Source organism: Mchenga conophoros, linkage group LG12, assembly GCF_057382185.1.
Source record: "Mchenga conophoros isolate Kocher_MC1m ecotype Shallow Benthic linkage group LG12, M_conophoros_male_GT1.1, whole genome shotgun sequence".
NCBI classification, from domain to species: domain Eukaryota; kingdom Metazoa; phylum Chordata; class Actinopteri; order Cichliformes; family Cichlidae; genus Mchenga; species Mchenga conophoros.
Window position 1 is genome coordinate 21,567,535 of NC_140537.1, and position 13,753 is coordinate 21,581,287.

Genomic DNA, 13,753 nt, shown 5'->3' on the forward strand with positions numbered 1-13,753 from the left:
TACCATTCTGATATCTGAGTGCTGAATTGTAAAAAGACAGACCATTAAATTAAAAAACAAACAAAAAAAAAAATTCCAAAGTGCCTTAAGGGGAAATGTTTATTACGATCCAAAGGGGTTGGTTCACAGTTTCCCGTCTTTCCATTCTTCCTGTCAAATTTTACAGCCTGTCCCTCTTGACCAATTCTTTTCCGTTGCATCATTTTTGCATGTATTTACTGTACTGAGTATTATTTACTGTACTGCACACTGTGTGAGTCTTTTGGACAATGCGGCTTGGCCAGAGTAGAACTAGAGCAGAACAGAGTAGAACTGTCTCAAGTGGTAGAGTGGATGTTTGTGTTTTAGTTAAGTCACTGTATGTGTGTGTGGTTGAGTGAATGCGAGTTGCAGTAGTTAGTGCTAACTAACTTTTTTAAGAAGCACCCAATCAAAAGAAAGTAGTCTTACTGGAAAGGTGGCCTACATTTCTACAAAATAAAAAATACTGCAAATTCACAACCCGGTGATGTCATGTAGTATAATATGAGTTGCAGAGGATATTTTTTTTTAGCAATTTACACAATTCAACATAAATCCCTACATAATTAGATGCAGGGCTTGTTTTTTCTCCGTGTCTAGTTCCTTGATCTAAGTAAGGCTTCTACAACTATCTCCAGGACCACACTCCCTACAAAATCATGATCATCGAGCAGGAAGTTAAAGGAAGACTCGTGACCGCATGCAGTCGCCCCATGCCTGACTCTGCACACAGAGGAAAGCTCAGCGTGGAGGAGTGGGTGAGGAGGAGCTAAAGTGAAAATGAATAGTCCCCATGTGTTTACATAGTTCGCCATAACTTACCTATACGCCAGAGTCATGCACTCAAAGAGCTTCGTCAGTGAGGCGTCTATGGAGAAGTGCGACGAGCTCGCTTTTCCAAAATGATAGGTCTGACACGTTTGTTTGTTGACAGTGTCGAAGTCGTAGCCTTTCTTCGGCGGATGCTCGGTGTGGGGCGAGGACACCATGAAGTGTCCGCTATGGATGATCTGAGACTCCAGTCCTTCTGCCTTCCTCAGCCCTAGGTGAGTCTCCTCCGTGTCCGAGTCGTCATCCTGCTCCTGCTTTATGCTCGCGGAAGGGCAACGATATTTGTGCCGCAGGGACACCTCGCTCATAGCCATGTCGATAACTCACCAGACAAATGGCTAAAGTTAGCCAGCAAGCTAGAACAATAAAACTCTCCCTTTCATGAGTCTCTCCGGAGAACACGCCGACCGTTAAACTTCACCAGCTTCACGCCGCGGAGTCGAGGCCCTCGGTTCACTCATCGCTAAGCTCGCTGTCGGTCATTAAACTCCCAACTTAACTTGTTGTCTTGAGTTGACGTAGCTACGAGTCTCAACCACCAGCTGACGAGAAGCTGCGCACTGGACCCTCTGCCCAGAGCAGGAAGTTCCTGTCGAAAAGCGCCTCTGATTGGGCCGCCGCAGAGCCCCGCCCACTAATCAGACCCTGCAGCCACAGGCACGTTTCTGCAGCGAGGAAAGACGAATGATCACGCTTGTGAATTGTGAAAATATCTTTAATTTAAGGATCGGGTTTAGTGGTTTAGAGACAAGGTTAGAGAAACAAGTCTGAGATGGTTTGGCGAGGATAGGTGATATATCAGAAAAAGGGCTTTAGAATATTGAGCTGCAAGGTAGAAAGAAAAGAGGAAGACCTCAGAGAAGATCCGTGGGTGTGGTGAAGGAGGACATGCAGCAGGATGATTTGACAGAAGATCCTAGGAAGCCAGATGATCCGCTGTGGCGACCTATGAAGGGAGCGGCTGATAAAAGAGAACAAGACTTGTTTTAAATCTTCCTTTATTAGAATGCATTTTCTACATTTAACATGTGGAAGCGATTGTCATCAGAAACACTCAAATATCAACAGAAAAAAAACTCTCTACTGCTTAACTGACTTTTTGTATTAGTATAAGATATAATGTTTTATATTTTAAGCTAAACACAGATTACACTCTACCTTCTGTTAATAACATGTTACAGTAATACTGCTGGTCTTTAAACAGACCAGCAGAGCTAAAACCTCGTCATAAACACAGATTCTCAGGCAGACGTTTTTGGTTCATCACTCTGGAGGGGAAGACTTGCTGCTCTGCTCTGCTGAGGACGTGAAGCCCAGGATCTGACCTGTGAATGTCTCCACAGATATCTCACTTGGGATCACAGAGTCCAGTGTATACTCTGAATGTCCACCTGAGTACATGCACAGAAAAAAATATTTTATTCTCAGCATTTATGTGAATTTTTTGGTAATGACTTGGAAGTATGTGTTGTTGCATTACACACTTTTAGGTTCAGATAGTCCCCCTCCTTCTTCCTCCTCCTCCTCCTCCTCCTCCACATCATCGAGGCCTAAAAGAGCAGTGAAACACTCCACCACCTCTTCCTCTGTCATGTGTTCTCCTGGGTTTAATATCAAAATAACAAACGTGTTGGATGAGCTAATAAAAACTGACAATAAAACATGGACCATAGGATTAAGATTTATAACCAGTAAGATGCTGACCAATCATTCTCGTTACCTCGAACCTGTAGAAGTTCTATCAGCTCTTGTCTCTGTAGGACGGGCTGTCCTGTGCTGTCAACCTTCCCAAGGGCCCAAAAAGCTCTAACCAGATCACTGCTAGAGATGCTGAAGGCCGGCCGGTGGTTGACATACAGCTTGATAAATTCCTCCAGGTCAACGTCATTTACATATTTTCCTGTTTCGGCATACTTACTGAACTTAACTTCATTTTGCATGTCTTCTATCTGGTGAAGAAAATATGTTTAACTGTTATTAAAGGGTTGAGATTAAGTGGCGGTTTTAGTTTCACTGAATTTACCTCTTGTTCAGTAGGATAGTACCCCAAAGCTCTCATGAGAGAGGAAACCTCTGACAAGGGGATTTTGCAAGACACTTGTCGTTTCTCCATCGAGTCCACGCCTTGATGATGGACTTGGCAGTAATAAAAAAAGTCCTCCATCTCCTAAAGACAGAAGAACTCCCATTACTGATTAAAATGTCACAGTAAACAACAGTTTTAAAACTTGTACTAGGGCGAGGACTTATCTTATTTTCTTGTACTATTTAGAAATACATTTTATGCGTGGCCATGTGCATTGGTCTTCAGTTCCGAATGTCCAAAATAGTTGCCATATTTTTTTAAAATATATTTCTCTGTAAACTCATTTTGTATAGCCATGCATAAAAAAGTGTAGGCTCATATTTTTTAAAGAAAATTTCAATTAAATAAGCGAAATTCATGCACATATGCCTTTCTCTCTGAGAACCAACAGAATTAAAAGCACAATGAATCCGTTAGATTAAATAAACTTTTTTGGGGAAAGTTGGGAAATTATTGTCTAGGTCATGTAGGTTTAAAAAAAAAAAAAAAAAAGAATAGCTCAATGAAATAAACACAATTTAAAAAGAAAAAATAGTAAGTAAAAGGAGGAGAATTAATACATAAACATTTAACAACAGAGCTCCGTGAATTAAAAAAAGACATTTATATTAAGGTGCTTAACAACCAGAGATCAAACAAATACATACATGTATTCTAGTTTTTGGTGCACAAAATACCATATTATATAATGCCATTAATGCCAGTGGACACTTTATTAGTTACATGTTGATCGTCCATGTTGGACCACTTTTTGCTTTCAGAACTGCTGAAAGTTAAAACTAAAAGTAAAACTACCTCAGGGGTAATCCGAGGTAGTGCAAAAAGTGTGTAAAATGTTTAGAATTTTTTTTATATCCTGACAGGTGTGTTCACCTGTCACAAAAAGAAGAGTTATGGTAGAGTTATATAAAGTACTGTGGGAATTATTTCCTGTAGCATTCTTTATGGTAGCACTAAATCTGAGGGAGAATGAGCTCTGGTCCCTCTGTAGTGTGGAGCGGATGATTGAGAGCAGTTTGTTTAGTGACTTCCTGTCTCTCACTGAGACAGGCAGAGGAACACAAAGTGGAAGAACGTTTGATGGCTGATGAGGTGTTAAGATTGGTGCTGTGTGGGGAGGGGCAACAGGGGGTCCAGTACTGTATCCTTTTTTGCTCGTTTTTATTTCCTGAACTGAAAACCCTCTTTTTTCATTCATTAGGGCTTTCAGGTCAATGGTGATCCAGGGTTTGTTTTTAGGTAAACATCGGGCATGCTATTTAGGACAATGGTATCCTTGCAGAAATTTATATAACTTGTGATACAATCCACGATTCTGATGATGTCATCCCCATGTGGCTTGTCCGACTCTGCATTGTCGAAGGGGAGTATGGAGCAGAACTTCGCAAGCTTCCTGAATCCACCTCATCACAGACTTCATGGCAACATGGAGTCTTTGAAGAGCAGGGACATATTGAGATCTTAACAGGACCAGGTTGTTGTCTGAAATACCTACTGGGTGCAGGGCGGGGGCTTTGTATGCATTCCTGCTGTCTGCATATAGATGGTCAAGAGTTTTATTATCCCATGTTTTATAGTCCACATACTGCTGAATAGATGGCAGAGTTGAGTCGGTTGGTGCTCAGCTGAGCATCATCTGCCTGAGACTCATTAGACATCAGATGTTTTTTCTTCCCTGTCCAATTTTGGTGAGCTTGTGTGAATTGTGGCTTCAATTTCCTGTTCTTAGCAGACAGAAGTGGCACCCGGTGTGGTTTTTAGCTGCTGTAAGATAAGAGAGATAAGATAAGATAAAACTTTATTAATCCCTCAGGTGGGTTCCTCTGGGAAATTCGGTTTCCAAATAGCACAGCACTGACAGAAGTTACAGAATGTGAGCAGAATACCATATATACACATATATAAATACAGAGACATATATAAATAAAGCATATACAAAAGGGATAAATAGAATATAAGGGAATTGCACATTTCAAGTATTGAAGTCTATTGCACCGTTGGTTATTAACAAAAAGTATTGCACAGTGAAGAGGCACTACAGCTTAGTTGTTCCCCCCTCCTTTGTCCTCCTGTTTCCCCTCCAGAGAGGAGTTAAACAGTTTGATGGCGTGTGGGACAAAGGAGGGTTTTTTTTTAAAAGTCTGTTGGTTCTTGTCTTTGGGAGAAGCAACCTGTCACTGAACAGACTCCTCTGGTTGTTTATGGAAGTGTGCAGCAGTTTCTTTAATGTCCTTTTCTCTGCCACTGTCACCAGAGTGTCCAGCTTCATGCCGACCACAGAGCCAGCCTTCCTGATCAGTTTTTCCAGCCTGGATGAGTCCTCCTTTGCTGTGCTGCTCCCCCAAAAGTACTCCAGCAACCACTGACTGGTAAAACATCCTCAGGAGCTTCCTGCAGATGTTAAAAGACCTCAGCCTCCTGAGGAAGTACAGTCGGCTTTGGGCTTTTTTATACAGGTGCTCTGTGTTGGATGACCAGTCCAGTTTGTTGTCCACCCACAGCCCGAGGTACTTGTACTTGTTGACCACCTCCACCTCCTCTCCCTCTATCTGAACCGGCAGTGGACCTGTTCTGGACCTCCCGAAGTCCACAACCAGTTCCTTGGTCTTTGAGATGTTGAGTTGCAGGTGGTTTGTGTGACTCCATGTGACGAAGTTCCTCACCAGACTTCTGTACTCCTCTTCCTGGTCATCCCAGATATACCCCACGATGGCTGTGTCGTCTGCAAACTTCTGAATGTGGCATAATTCAGAGTTGTAGCAGAAGTCAGAGGTGTACAGGGTGAAGAGAAGAGGGGACAGCACAGTTCCCTGTGGTGCTCCTGTGCTGCTGACCACAGTGTCAGACATGATGTCCTTCAGCCTGACGTACTGTGGTCTGTCGGTGAGGTAGTCGGAGATCCAAGTGACCAGGCAGGGGTCCACCTCCATCCTGTTCAGTTTTTCCTGAAGCAGGCAGGGCCGGATGGTATTAAAGGCACTGCAAAAGTCAAGAAACAGGATCCTGACCGTGCCTTTTCCCCCATCCAGGTGTGAGTGGGCTCTATGCAGGAGGTACAGGATGGCATCCTCCACTCCGACATCCGCCTTGTATGCGAACTGTAGTGGGTCCTGGGCATGTTGTACCTGTGGTTGGAGGAGGTTGAGGAAGAGCCGCTCTAGAGTCTTCATAAGATGTGACGTCAGTGCCACCGGTCGGAAGTCATTCAGCTCATTGGGCCGGTTCCTTTTGAGGACTGGGACGATGCAGGATGTCTTCCATAGGGCGGGCACTCTCCCCAGTCGCAGACTGAGATTGAAGACTCGTTGTACCGGCTCCCCAAGTTCAGCAGCACACGCCTTTAGCATCCTCGGACACACCTTGTCTGGGCCTGCTGCCTTCCTGGGGCAAAGCTTCCTCAGTTGTCTCCTGACCTGATCCACTGTGACACTGGGAGATGATTGGGGGGATAATTGGGATGTCCTGCTGTAGCCCATCTGCTTCAAAGAGTTAATCTTCTGCATACGTTCGTTGCAAGAAGTGGTCATTTAAGTTACTGTTGCCTTTCTGTCAGGTCAAAGCAGTATTGATATTCTCCTCTGACTCAGGAAATCAGCAACACATTTTTTCCCCAGAGAACTGCCGCTCACTGGGTATTTAGTCTCTGTGAACCATAGAATTGGTTGTGTGGGAAAATACTCGCAGAGCAGCAGTTTTTGAAAAACTCAGATGAGCCCATCTGGCACTAACAACCATGCCATGTTCAAAGTTACTTAAATCACCTTTTTCCCCATTCTGATGCTCAGTTTGGCCTTCAGCAGGGTGCCTTGACCATCATCTTGACCATGTCTACATACACTGCTGCCCTATCCAAGCTGATATATTTGCATTAACAAGCACTTGAGTAAGTGTGCCTCTAACATGTTTCAGTCTAAAAAAATCTGAATAATGCTATGCTTGTTTACTTAAAGTTCAGCAGAAAAAGGAAAAATTTGACTCACTCTGTAGAACTTGCCATCTCGTCCTCCCTCTAAGAGATTGTAAAAAGGTACCATGTCCTTTCCGCCCAAAGCGGCTGCTGCCTCAAGCACACTACATTCATCACAGGAAAGGAGACAGATTTCAGGAAACATCATTATACTGCTCTTTCATTTCGACTGATTACAAGGTTGCTATTTAGAAAAAAAACATACTTCAAGTTTATTTCCCATGAGAGGACTGTGCAGTCTGCTCCTCCTGCAGTGAAAATGAATCTGCCATCATAGGAGCAGGCAAACGCAGACACTCCTGCTGAATGGCAGATCAAAGCATTTGACTTGTAGGGGTTCCCATCCAGTGGCAGAATCTGGAGACCCAACTAAAGAAAATACAAAATACTCTTCATGACAGTATCACTGTCAATGTGATGACAATTTGATCAGAGAAAAGAAAGACACAAAAAACGTCTGCATTCAGTCGACTGCAGGAATTTAAACAAGACACACCATTTGGTGGAAGTGAAAGTCAAACATTTGTCAGTAAAATACTGCAAACACTGACCTTTTCCATTGTGATGAACGCCAGGTAATATGAGTTTGTATCAGCTTTTTCAGACTTGGGAAGAACAACTATCTTTTTAATTGGAGAGCCATATGTTGGGCCTTGAAGGGTCTTTCTGTTTTTGTAAAACATGTAATAGAGATGCGTGAGTATTTTGCTGTGACACAACATCTGACTGATCTTGTTACAGTATTTTGCAGACCTGCACATCTTTGTTGTGCTGTTGAAAAGCCTCATCTTATATTGATCTGTGATGATGAGGAGAAACTGCTCTGCCGTTAGGGGAGGATACCAAGTCATGCACATTGGCACGCCGCTTTGCTCAATGCGCTCCGAGCTTAAGATGACAAGCCGGTCCATGCTGCTGTTCTCCAGGTCGTACTCCACCTTTTATTCAGTTCCACACAAGCACAGAGATTTGCGTGTACCATTATCGTGTCAAAAACAAAACAGTGAAGTAGACAAGAGTGCTGCAACTTAGACCAGGTAGACTAACCAGTTGGCAGTCCATTCCCAGAGAGAGTAGTCTGGGTTGGGTGCTGTCCAGGTGAACCCCAAAAAGAAGATCTTTGATGGGCTTGTAGTGAGAGTGGATCCTACCCAAATGCATCCACTGAGGTAAAGAGCCTTCTTTGGTGATCAAGTGAAACACTGACACTGCTTTTCCAGCATCCTGACAGACGCGCAAATCATAAATCATCTCACAACAACAACAACAACAAAAAATGTTTCTGTAGCAATGACAGCTCTAACAAAACTCAATACATTATAACAAATTCCAATCCACACAGTTCTCTCACTCACCGCAGTGGCGAGATATTTTGAGTCTGAGGAGAAGGTGATGAGTTGGATGCTGTCTTTGGTGTAATGTAAAGCTTCCTCTTGTTCACTCTCTAAGGTTCTGGCATTCAGTATGTGAACAGCTCCACTTGCAAAACCAACAGCCAGATATAATCCTGTTTAGAAATGAAATGTGACAAACAAAATCTAACAGCAGCTTTTACACACTGAGGATATGGAAGCACTTTTCTTTTTAAACATAGTCTGACCTTACCTTTAGGGTCAAATGTGACACACTGAATCTGCTTCTCTGTGTTAAAGACCTTTCTACCACTTCGTACTTTGCTGCTATAGTCCCACATTTCTAAAATGCCTCCGTGGTTGCCAGTGACCACAGCTGACTGACTGGGGTGGCATGTCAGTGCATGTATAGGCTCATAATCCTCGTCCAGCACAATTCGAGTGATGAGGCTCTCTGCGTTCACATGCACAACTCTGTGACTGACAGTGGTCACAGTGAAGTTCCTGCAGAAAAAGACAGGTCAGCTTGCCTAAAAATGTATAATGTGTATTTTCATTATGCTGTGTAAAACAGTTCAGCGTGAAGATATAGTATCGGGTTCAACATAGCAAGTGTCCTGATGGCTTTGAGCCAGTAAAAAAGTGTGTGGCCTATGTTGATTGGCCAGCACAGATCAATTCCTCTGTGAACATGAATGGATGCTCACTATTATTTTCTTTTAATCTCTTTAAACTACCTCTGCACATAAATTAAAAGAAGAAAAGTGAACTTTTTGTAAGTAACGTTAGTAAGTAAAATTTATTTACATAGCACTTTTAAAGCCAGGAATCTGTTACAAAGTACTTTGCAGGGAATGTAAAAATACATCAGACAAAAAAAACAAACATATTAAACAAAAACATTACCCAAACGCCTGTCTAAACTGATGAATTTTTCAGCTGTTTTTTAAAATAAGCCACAGTTTTGTCTGCTCCTGTCCACCACAAGTTTGTTAAACATAGCAGTACCACAAACTCATATAAGGAGAAGTAGGTAAAATAGAAGCTGTCTGTCTATCTTGTATTTTTGCTGAGTGCTGACAGAAATAAATCCATCTCTCTCTAGCAATGGTACCTGCAACGTACAGGGCTGAATCTAAAAAGGGAAGCAGTGGTTACTACAGTGCATCAAGCTTTAGATTTATAATATAAAATATAAATCTACCAATAATATTTGCTATGTACTTGAGTATAGAAAGTAATCAGACTGGTGTCTCTTTTATGGCCAGTAAAAGTCTGATCTACTGGTTCAGTGGCTCTTTAGGCTGAACACTGTAGTAGAGTAAATTTGTATACCTGGTAATTAAGGGTTTGAAATCCAGTCTGTACTCCTGCTGCCTCCTTATCCACTCTTTGGAAAATGAAATAGAAACAATGGCATCCAGATTTAATTCAGTGTACCGAGCGAGCAGGGTGAATTTGCCATTGTAAAAGCAGATGTGGCTTTCAGTATTGCACGTTACGATGCAGCTGTGCAAGCATACAGACAAAGATAGATTAGGAACCGGTAAATGCAGGTCACAACTCACATGCAACAACAGACAATATTTCTTGCTGTGCCCACCTGTCGGTGACGGCCAGAACAGTGATTTGCTGTTGCTGGAGGTTGATTCGATTGGCCGTGTCTTCTTTCACAAGCCACTCAACAACACCACCTCCAGAGGCTATTAAGATCTTAGGCTCTTCCCAGTGAAACACAGACCGACTGAGAGACATATTTGCCACACCAAAATTTTCAGAACGGTCCAAAGTAAATTCAGCAGCACCACTGGTTTCCTTATTGAACTGTAATGGCAAAACACACCAGAACACAAATCAATATATTCAGTTACATAATGAGACAGACAGTTTAATAACAACTTCAAATTTAGAAGATTATCTTCACCTTCTTGAACTTCAGGTCAGTGTACTGCAGACTTCCACTTGCCTGAAAAAGGATGAGTCTATCACTATCACAATAAATACATAACAGTTGTACTACGCTTTAAAAAAAAAAATACTGAACAGCTGAACTCACGCTGCTGTAGAATAACACATGACTTTCACTGCTGCTGAGCAGCTGAGAGCTATTCTTCAGCCTAAACATGATGTAATCCTGAAAAACAGCTTAACACTTCAACATCTGTTCACCACAGTGCCGTTTCCATAAAGCAAAGGTGCTATTCACATACTGAGAAAGAATATTTACCTGAAAACCATATTTAGGATTGAGCTCGGTAAACCACAAAGGCTGTTCTGATTCATTGGTCCAGTCCCAAATGCACACACGCTGAAAAGATCGCCATATAATTTAAGCAGATTGTCAGTTCATGAAAAGTTTGCTTTTACCATACAGGCACTGTTTGTCCTATTGTGTTTGTATGTAAGTGTTTCTAAGACCAGGAAGTGTTGCTTAATATAAAATTTCCCTTTTCGTGAAGAGCATGTTTCATAATCTCAGCAGTAACTTCTTTTCTTTTTAGGTGTATCTAAACTGTGGGTGTCAGTGTAACTCTTATATGTAAAATAAAATGTGATAATAGTATAAATAACTATGTAATTGTAATTTTGTATACGTTTGGACAATTCTGGTTAAATAACTGACTTACACCATTTTGAGTGAAAAGGACAGCATACAATGTGTAAAGTTTTCAATTGCTCCCTCTCACAAAACATCCTCAGAATCAGCTTTTTTTGTGTAATAGCTGCAGTATATTTAAATAAGCCATACAAAATGTTACCTTCCACATCAGCAGCATTCTCTGAGCTACACGCCTCATGATTGCATAGGAGGGGGTCAAAAATCGCACTATTTGGTTCACTTTTTCACTAAAATTGTTTCATCATTGCGATATGGCCAAACTGTCAACATTTCACAGTCTATACTTACAAATGTTGAAATTTGACTATATTAGACATTTCTTTTGACCAGGAAATAACAGGGCTAGAAGATTAGTCTGGTAAAATGCAACTAAAAGGGAGACCTTGCATGCGCTATAACTTTTTTTGACCAGCTGCAGTCATGTGAAAAACAAAGTGCACACTTACTGCTTTAGCAGCCAGGTGATGATAGAGATATTATGTAAATATAGACAGATAAATGTAGAAATATAGATATAATATGAAATGTAAATCTAATCTAATAATCTTTGCTGTAAACTATATGCTTATCCTCATCAAGTGTGAGCACCTCTGTAACAGGAGAGGTTTTGGCAGTTTGCTGGTCTGGAACTTTCAGGTTAGGTTTGTATTAATACAGTCTCACAGTCTTTCCAGCAATGGATGTCTCAGCAAATCCACCCCTGCTCAGAGAAACTGCAAAAAAACTCAAGAGCTACATCGGAGACTCTAAAGTCCTTGGTTTGCATGATAAATGCTATATTTAGAAAATTAGAAATAGACTGATCAAGTATGGCTGGTCTAGAAGGGCTGTCGTGATAAAGCCTCTTCTCTTCTAACAAGAACATGGCAAAACAGGTTAGTTTTGCAAAGTTGCATCCGAACAAATCACAAGACTTATGTAACAATGTTCTTTGGACAGATGAGACCTAAGTGGAGATTTTAGGTCATAATGTAAAAGTTTGGTCAAAGTTTTTAGTCAGAGTCCAGACCTCAACCTGATTAAAATGCTGTGCTGGGACCTTAAGAGAGTGGTGAATAAATGAATACCCACAAACCGCAATGTCAAAAGTTTTCCACAATAATGCAAGAGACTGATAAAGTCATACAGAAAATGGTTATTGCTACTAAAGGTGGTTCTAAAAGCCACCGATTCATGGGGTGTACTTATTTTTTCACAGAAACCGTCCTGCAAAACCTTCTTTTCCATATGACTGCCAATCCCACATGGTGATATGACTCTTAAAAAAATGACCTAAAATGACTAAAATGCAGTTTCATTGAAATATTAGAAAAACAAATTTAAAAAAGAGCGATTAATTTATATACATTTTACTGATGCTGCTATCATTTTTTATTTTCCATACACATATTATGATTACAGTGATTTATTTTTTATTTGTATTTTTTGCCAGCACAATAGCTCGGTGGAAATTTGATATTGTGACAGCCCTGAGCTGCCATACTTACTTGAAATTCTTCTGTCCCAAGTGTTGCCAGATGTTTTGTGTCGCTTGAAAACGCTATTGCTATGACACCGGCGTCAGGGTGACAGTCAAACAACGTGTTCACAGGAATACTGTAACATTTATCATATAGGTGGTTACCATTGAGAGCAAGGTTAATGCAGTGAAAATGCCTCAATGTGTGAAGAATGAAGAGATACCCAGAGTAGGAGTCCCATATGATCACCATGCCATTTGGTCCCCGGTCTGCTGTTGCAATCCAGCGTCTGTCTTCACTCACACACATAGATGAAATGGAGTGGGAGTGCCCCTGAAGACATTAAGGAGAATATATAAATCTGCACACCTGTTATGAAAAGATATATACTGTGAACATTTAACATGAAAACCCAGGCTAACATGATCTGATTTCTCAGACTGTTTATTGCAACTTAAAGCAATGACTTACTCTTACATTGTTCAAAAAGCTGACGTGATTTTTACCTTAAGCATGTGCCGGGACTTTGAGGTGTGATTGTAAATAATTCCAACATGAGCCGCAGCATAGAGCAAAACCAGCTCATCCTGGTCTTGCAGAGTGAAAACGGGAAGAGCAGGGCTCATGCCACAGATGAAATCTAGTGACTGGATGAAGGACAGGTTTAGGGTATTGCCAAGAATATGTGAAGTAAAACAGACAAATACTTTCAAATTACACTCAAATATAAACACTGATTGGGACATACTTACCAGTACATGTGCTTCAGCATCAGTTGTCTTCTTTGAGAAAAGTGTGTCTCTAGTTGCAGTGTAGACTTGAGACTGCCCAGTCCTCCTCGGTATGTCAGAGTTTTCCTTTTCTTTATCCTTACCTGCTTCTCCCCTGTCCTGTTCTTGTCCCACTACTGGGTGCTTTTCAGCTTCATAGCTTGTGGGTGGCTCCATTATGATTAACCTTACCTTTTGGTACTTATATAAGCCTTCTCCTTATTATCCTTGCCCTAAATTAACTGTAGGCCAAATAGTAACAGAAAAACAACACATTTAAGCTCTATTCGATATTTGCTCTTTCTAATTTTATTCCTACCAAAAGTTTTTGTCTGTTCTGTCTGGCTGCTACTTGGAGGGAAGCGTTTCGTTGCCTAGTTACAGAAGATCAACGGATGAGCCTTTTCAAATTAAAAGCATGATAGTCACAAAAGCACTCGAAAGCATTAAAGGTGGGGGGAAATGCTTTCCTTTCGATATGAAAACACCAGGAGGATCTTTCTGGTCATTTAATATGTTTATTTATTGTAATTGTTACATTACTTATAGGATAATTACTGTCAAAAAAATAAACATTGTACTTTCTTTGGTGCTCATAGTAAGCCAGGAATGTCCTAAATAAGTTTAGTATAGACATTCCAATGAA

The 13,753-nt window shown here is 41.2% G+C and overlaps 2 protein-coding genes across 5 annotated transcripts in view; both read right to left on the reverse strand.

Moving 5' to 3' along the window:
• mlxip (MLX interacting protein) overlaps positions 1 to 1,420 on the reverse strand; it is a 28,047-nt gene extending 26,627 nt beyond the window's left edge. For all 3 annotated transcript variants that reach the window (XM_085294508.1, XM_085294510.1, XM_085294507.1), the window contains exon 1: positions 844 to 1,420. In XM_085294508.1, coding sequence (XP_085150634.1) covers positions 844 to 1,166 — 323 coding nt within the window. In that variant the 5' untranslated portion in view covers positions 1,167 to 1,420. The remainder of the gene's footprint in view (positions 1 to 843) is intronic.
• A 440-nt stretch (positions 1,421 to 1,860) lies between these two features.
• Positions 1,861 to 13,471, reverse strand: cfap251 (cilia and flagella associated protein 251). Of its 2 annotated transcripts, XM_085294511.1 has the most exons (20): positions 13,090 to 13,471; positions 12,844 to 12,984; positions 12,561 to 12,670; positions 12,365 to 12,473; positions 10,485 to 10,565; positions 10,314 to 10,391; positions 10,182 to 10,223; positions 9,861 to 10,081; positions 9,593 to 9,766; positions 8,511 to 8,761; positions 8,261 to 8,412; positions 7,953 to 8,129; positions 7,659 to 7,843; positions 7,457 to 7,571; positions 7,111 to 7,274; positions 6,919 to 7,009; positions 2,876 to 3,019; positions 2,573 to 2,801; positions 2,337 to 2,453; positions 1,861 to 2,243 (listed from the first exon to the last, which is right to left on the reverse strand). In XM_085294511.1, the coding sequence occupies exons 1-20, from the start codon at positions 13,282 to 13,284 to the stop codon at positions 2,116 to 2,118; spliced, it is 2,904 nt and encodes a 967-aa protein (XP_085150637.1). In that variant the 5' UTR covers positions 13,285 to 13,471; the 3' UTR covers positions 1,861 to 2,115. The 2 variants fall into 2 exon arrangements, with proteins under 2 accessions (XP_085150637.1, XP_085150638.1); XM_085294512.1 differs by lacking the exons at positions 1,861 to 2,243; positions 2,337 to 2,453; positions 2,573 to 2,801; positions 2,876 to 3,019 and adding an exon at positions 3,109 to 4,702.
• Positions 13,472 to 13,753: the final 282 nt, after the last annotated feature.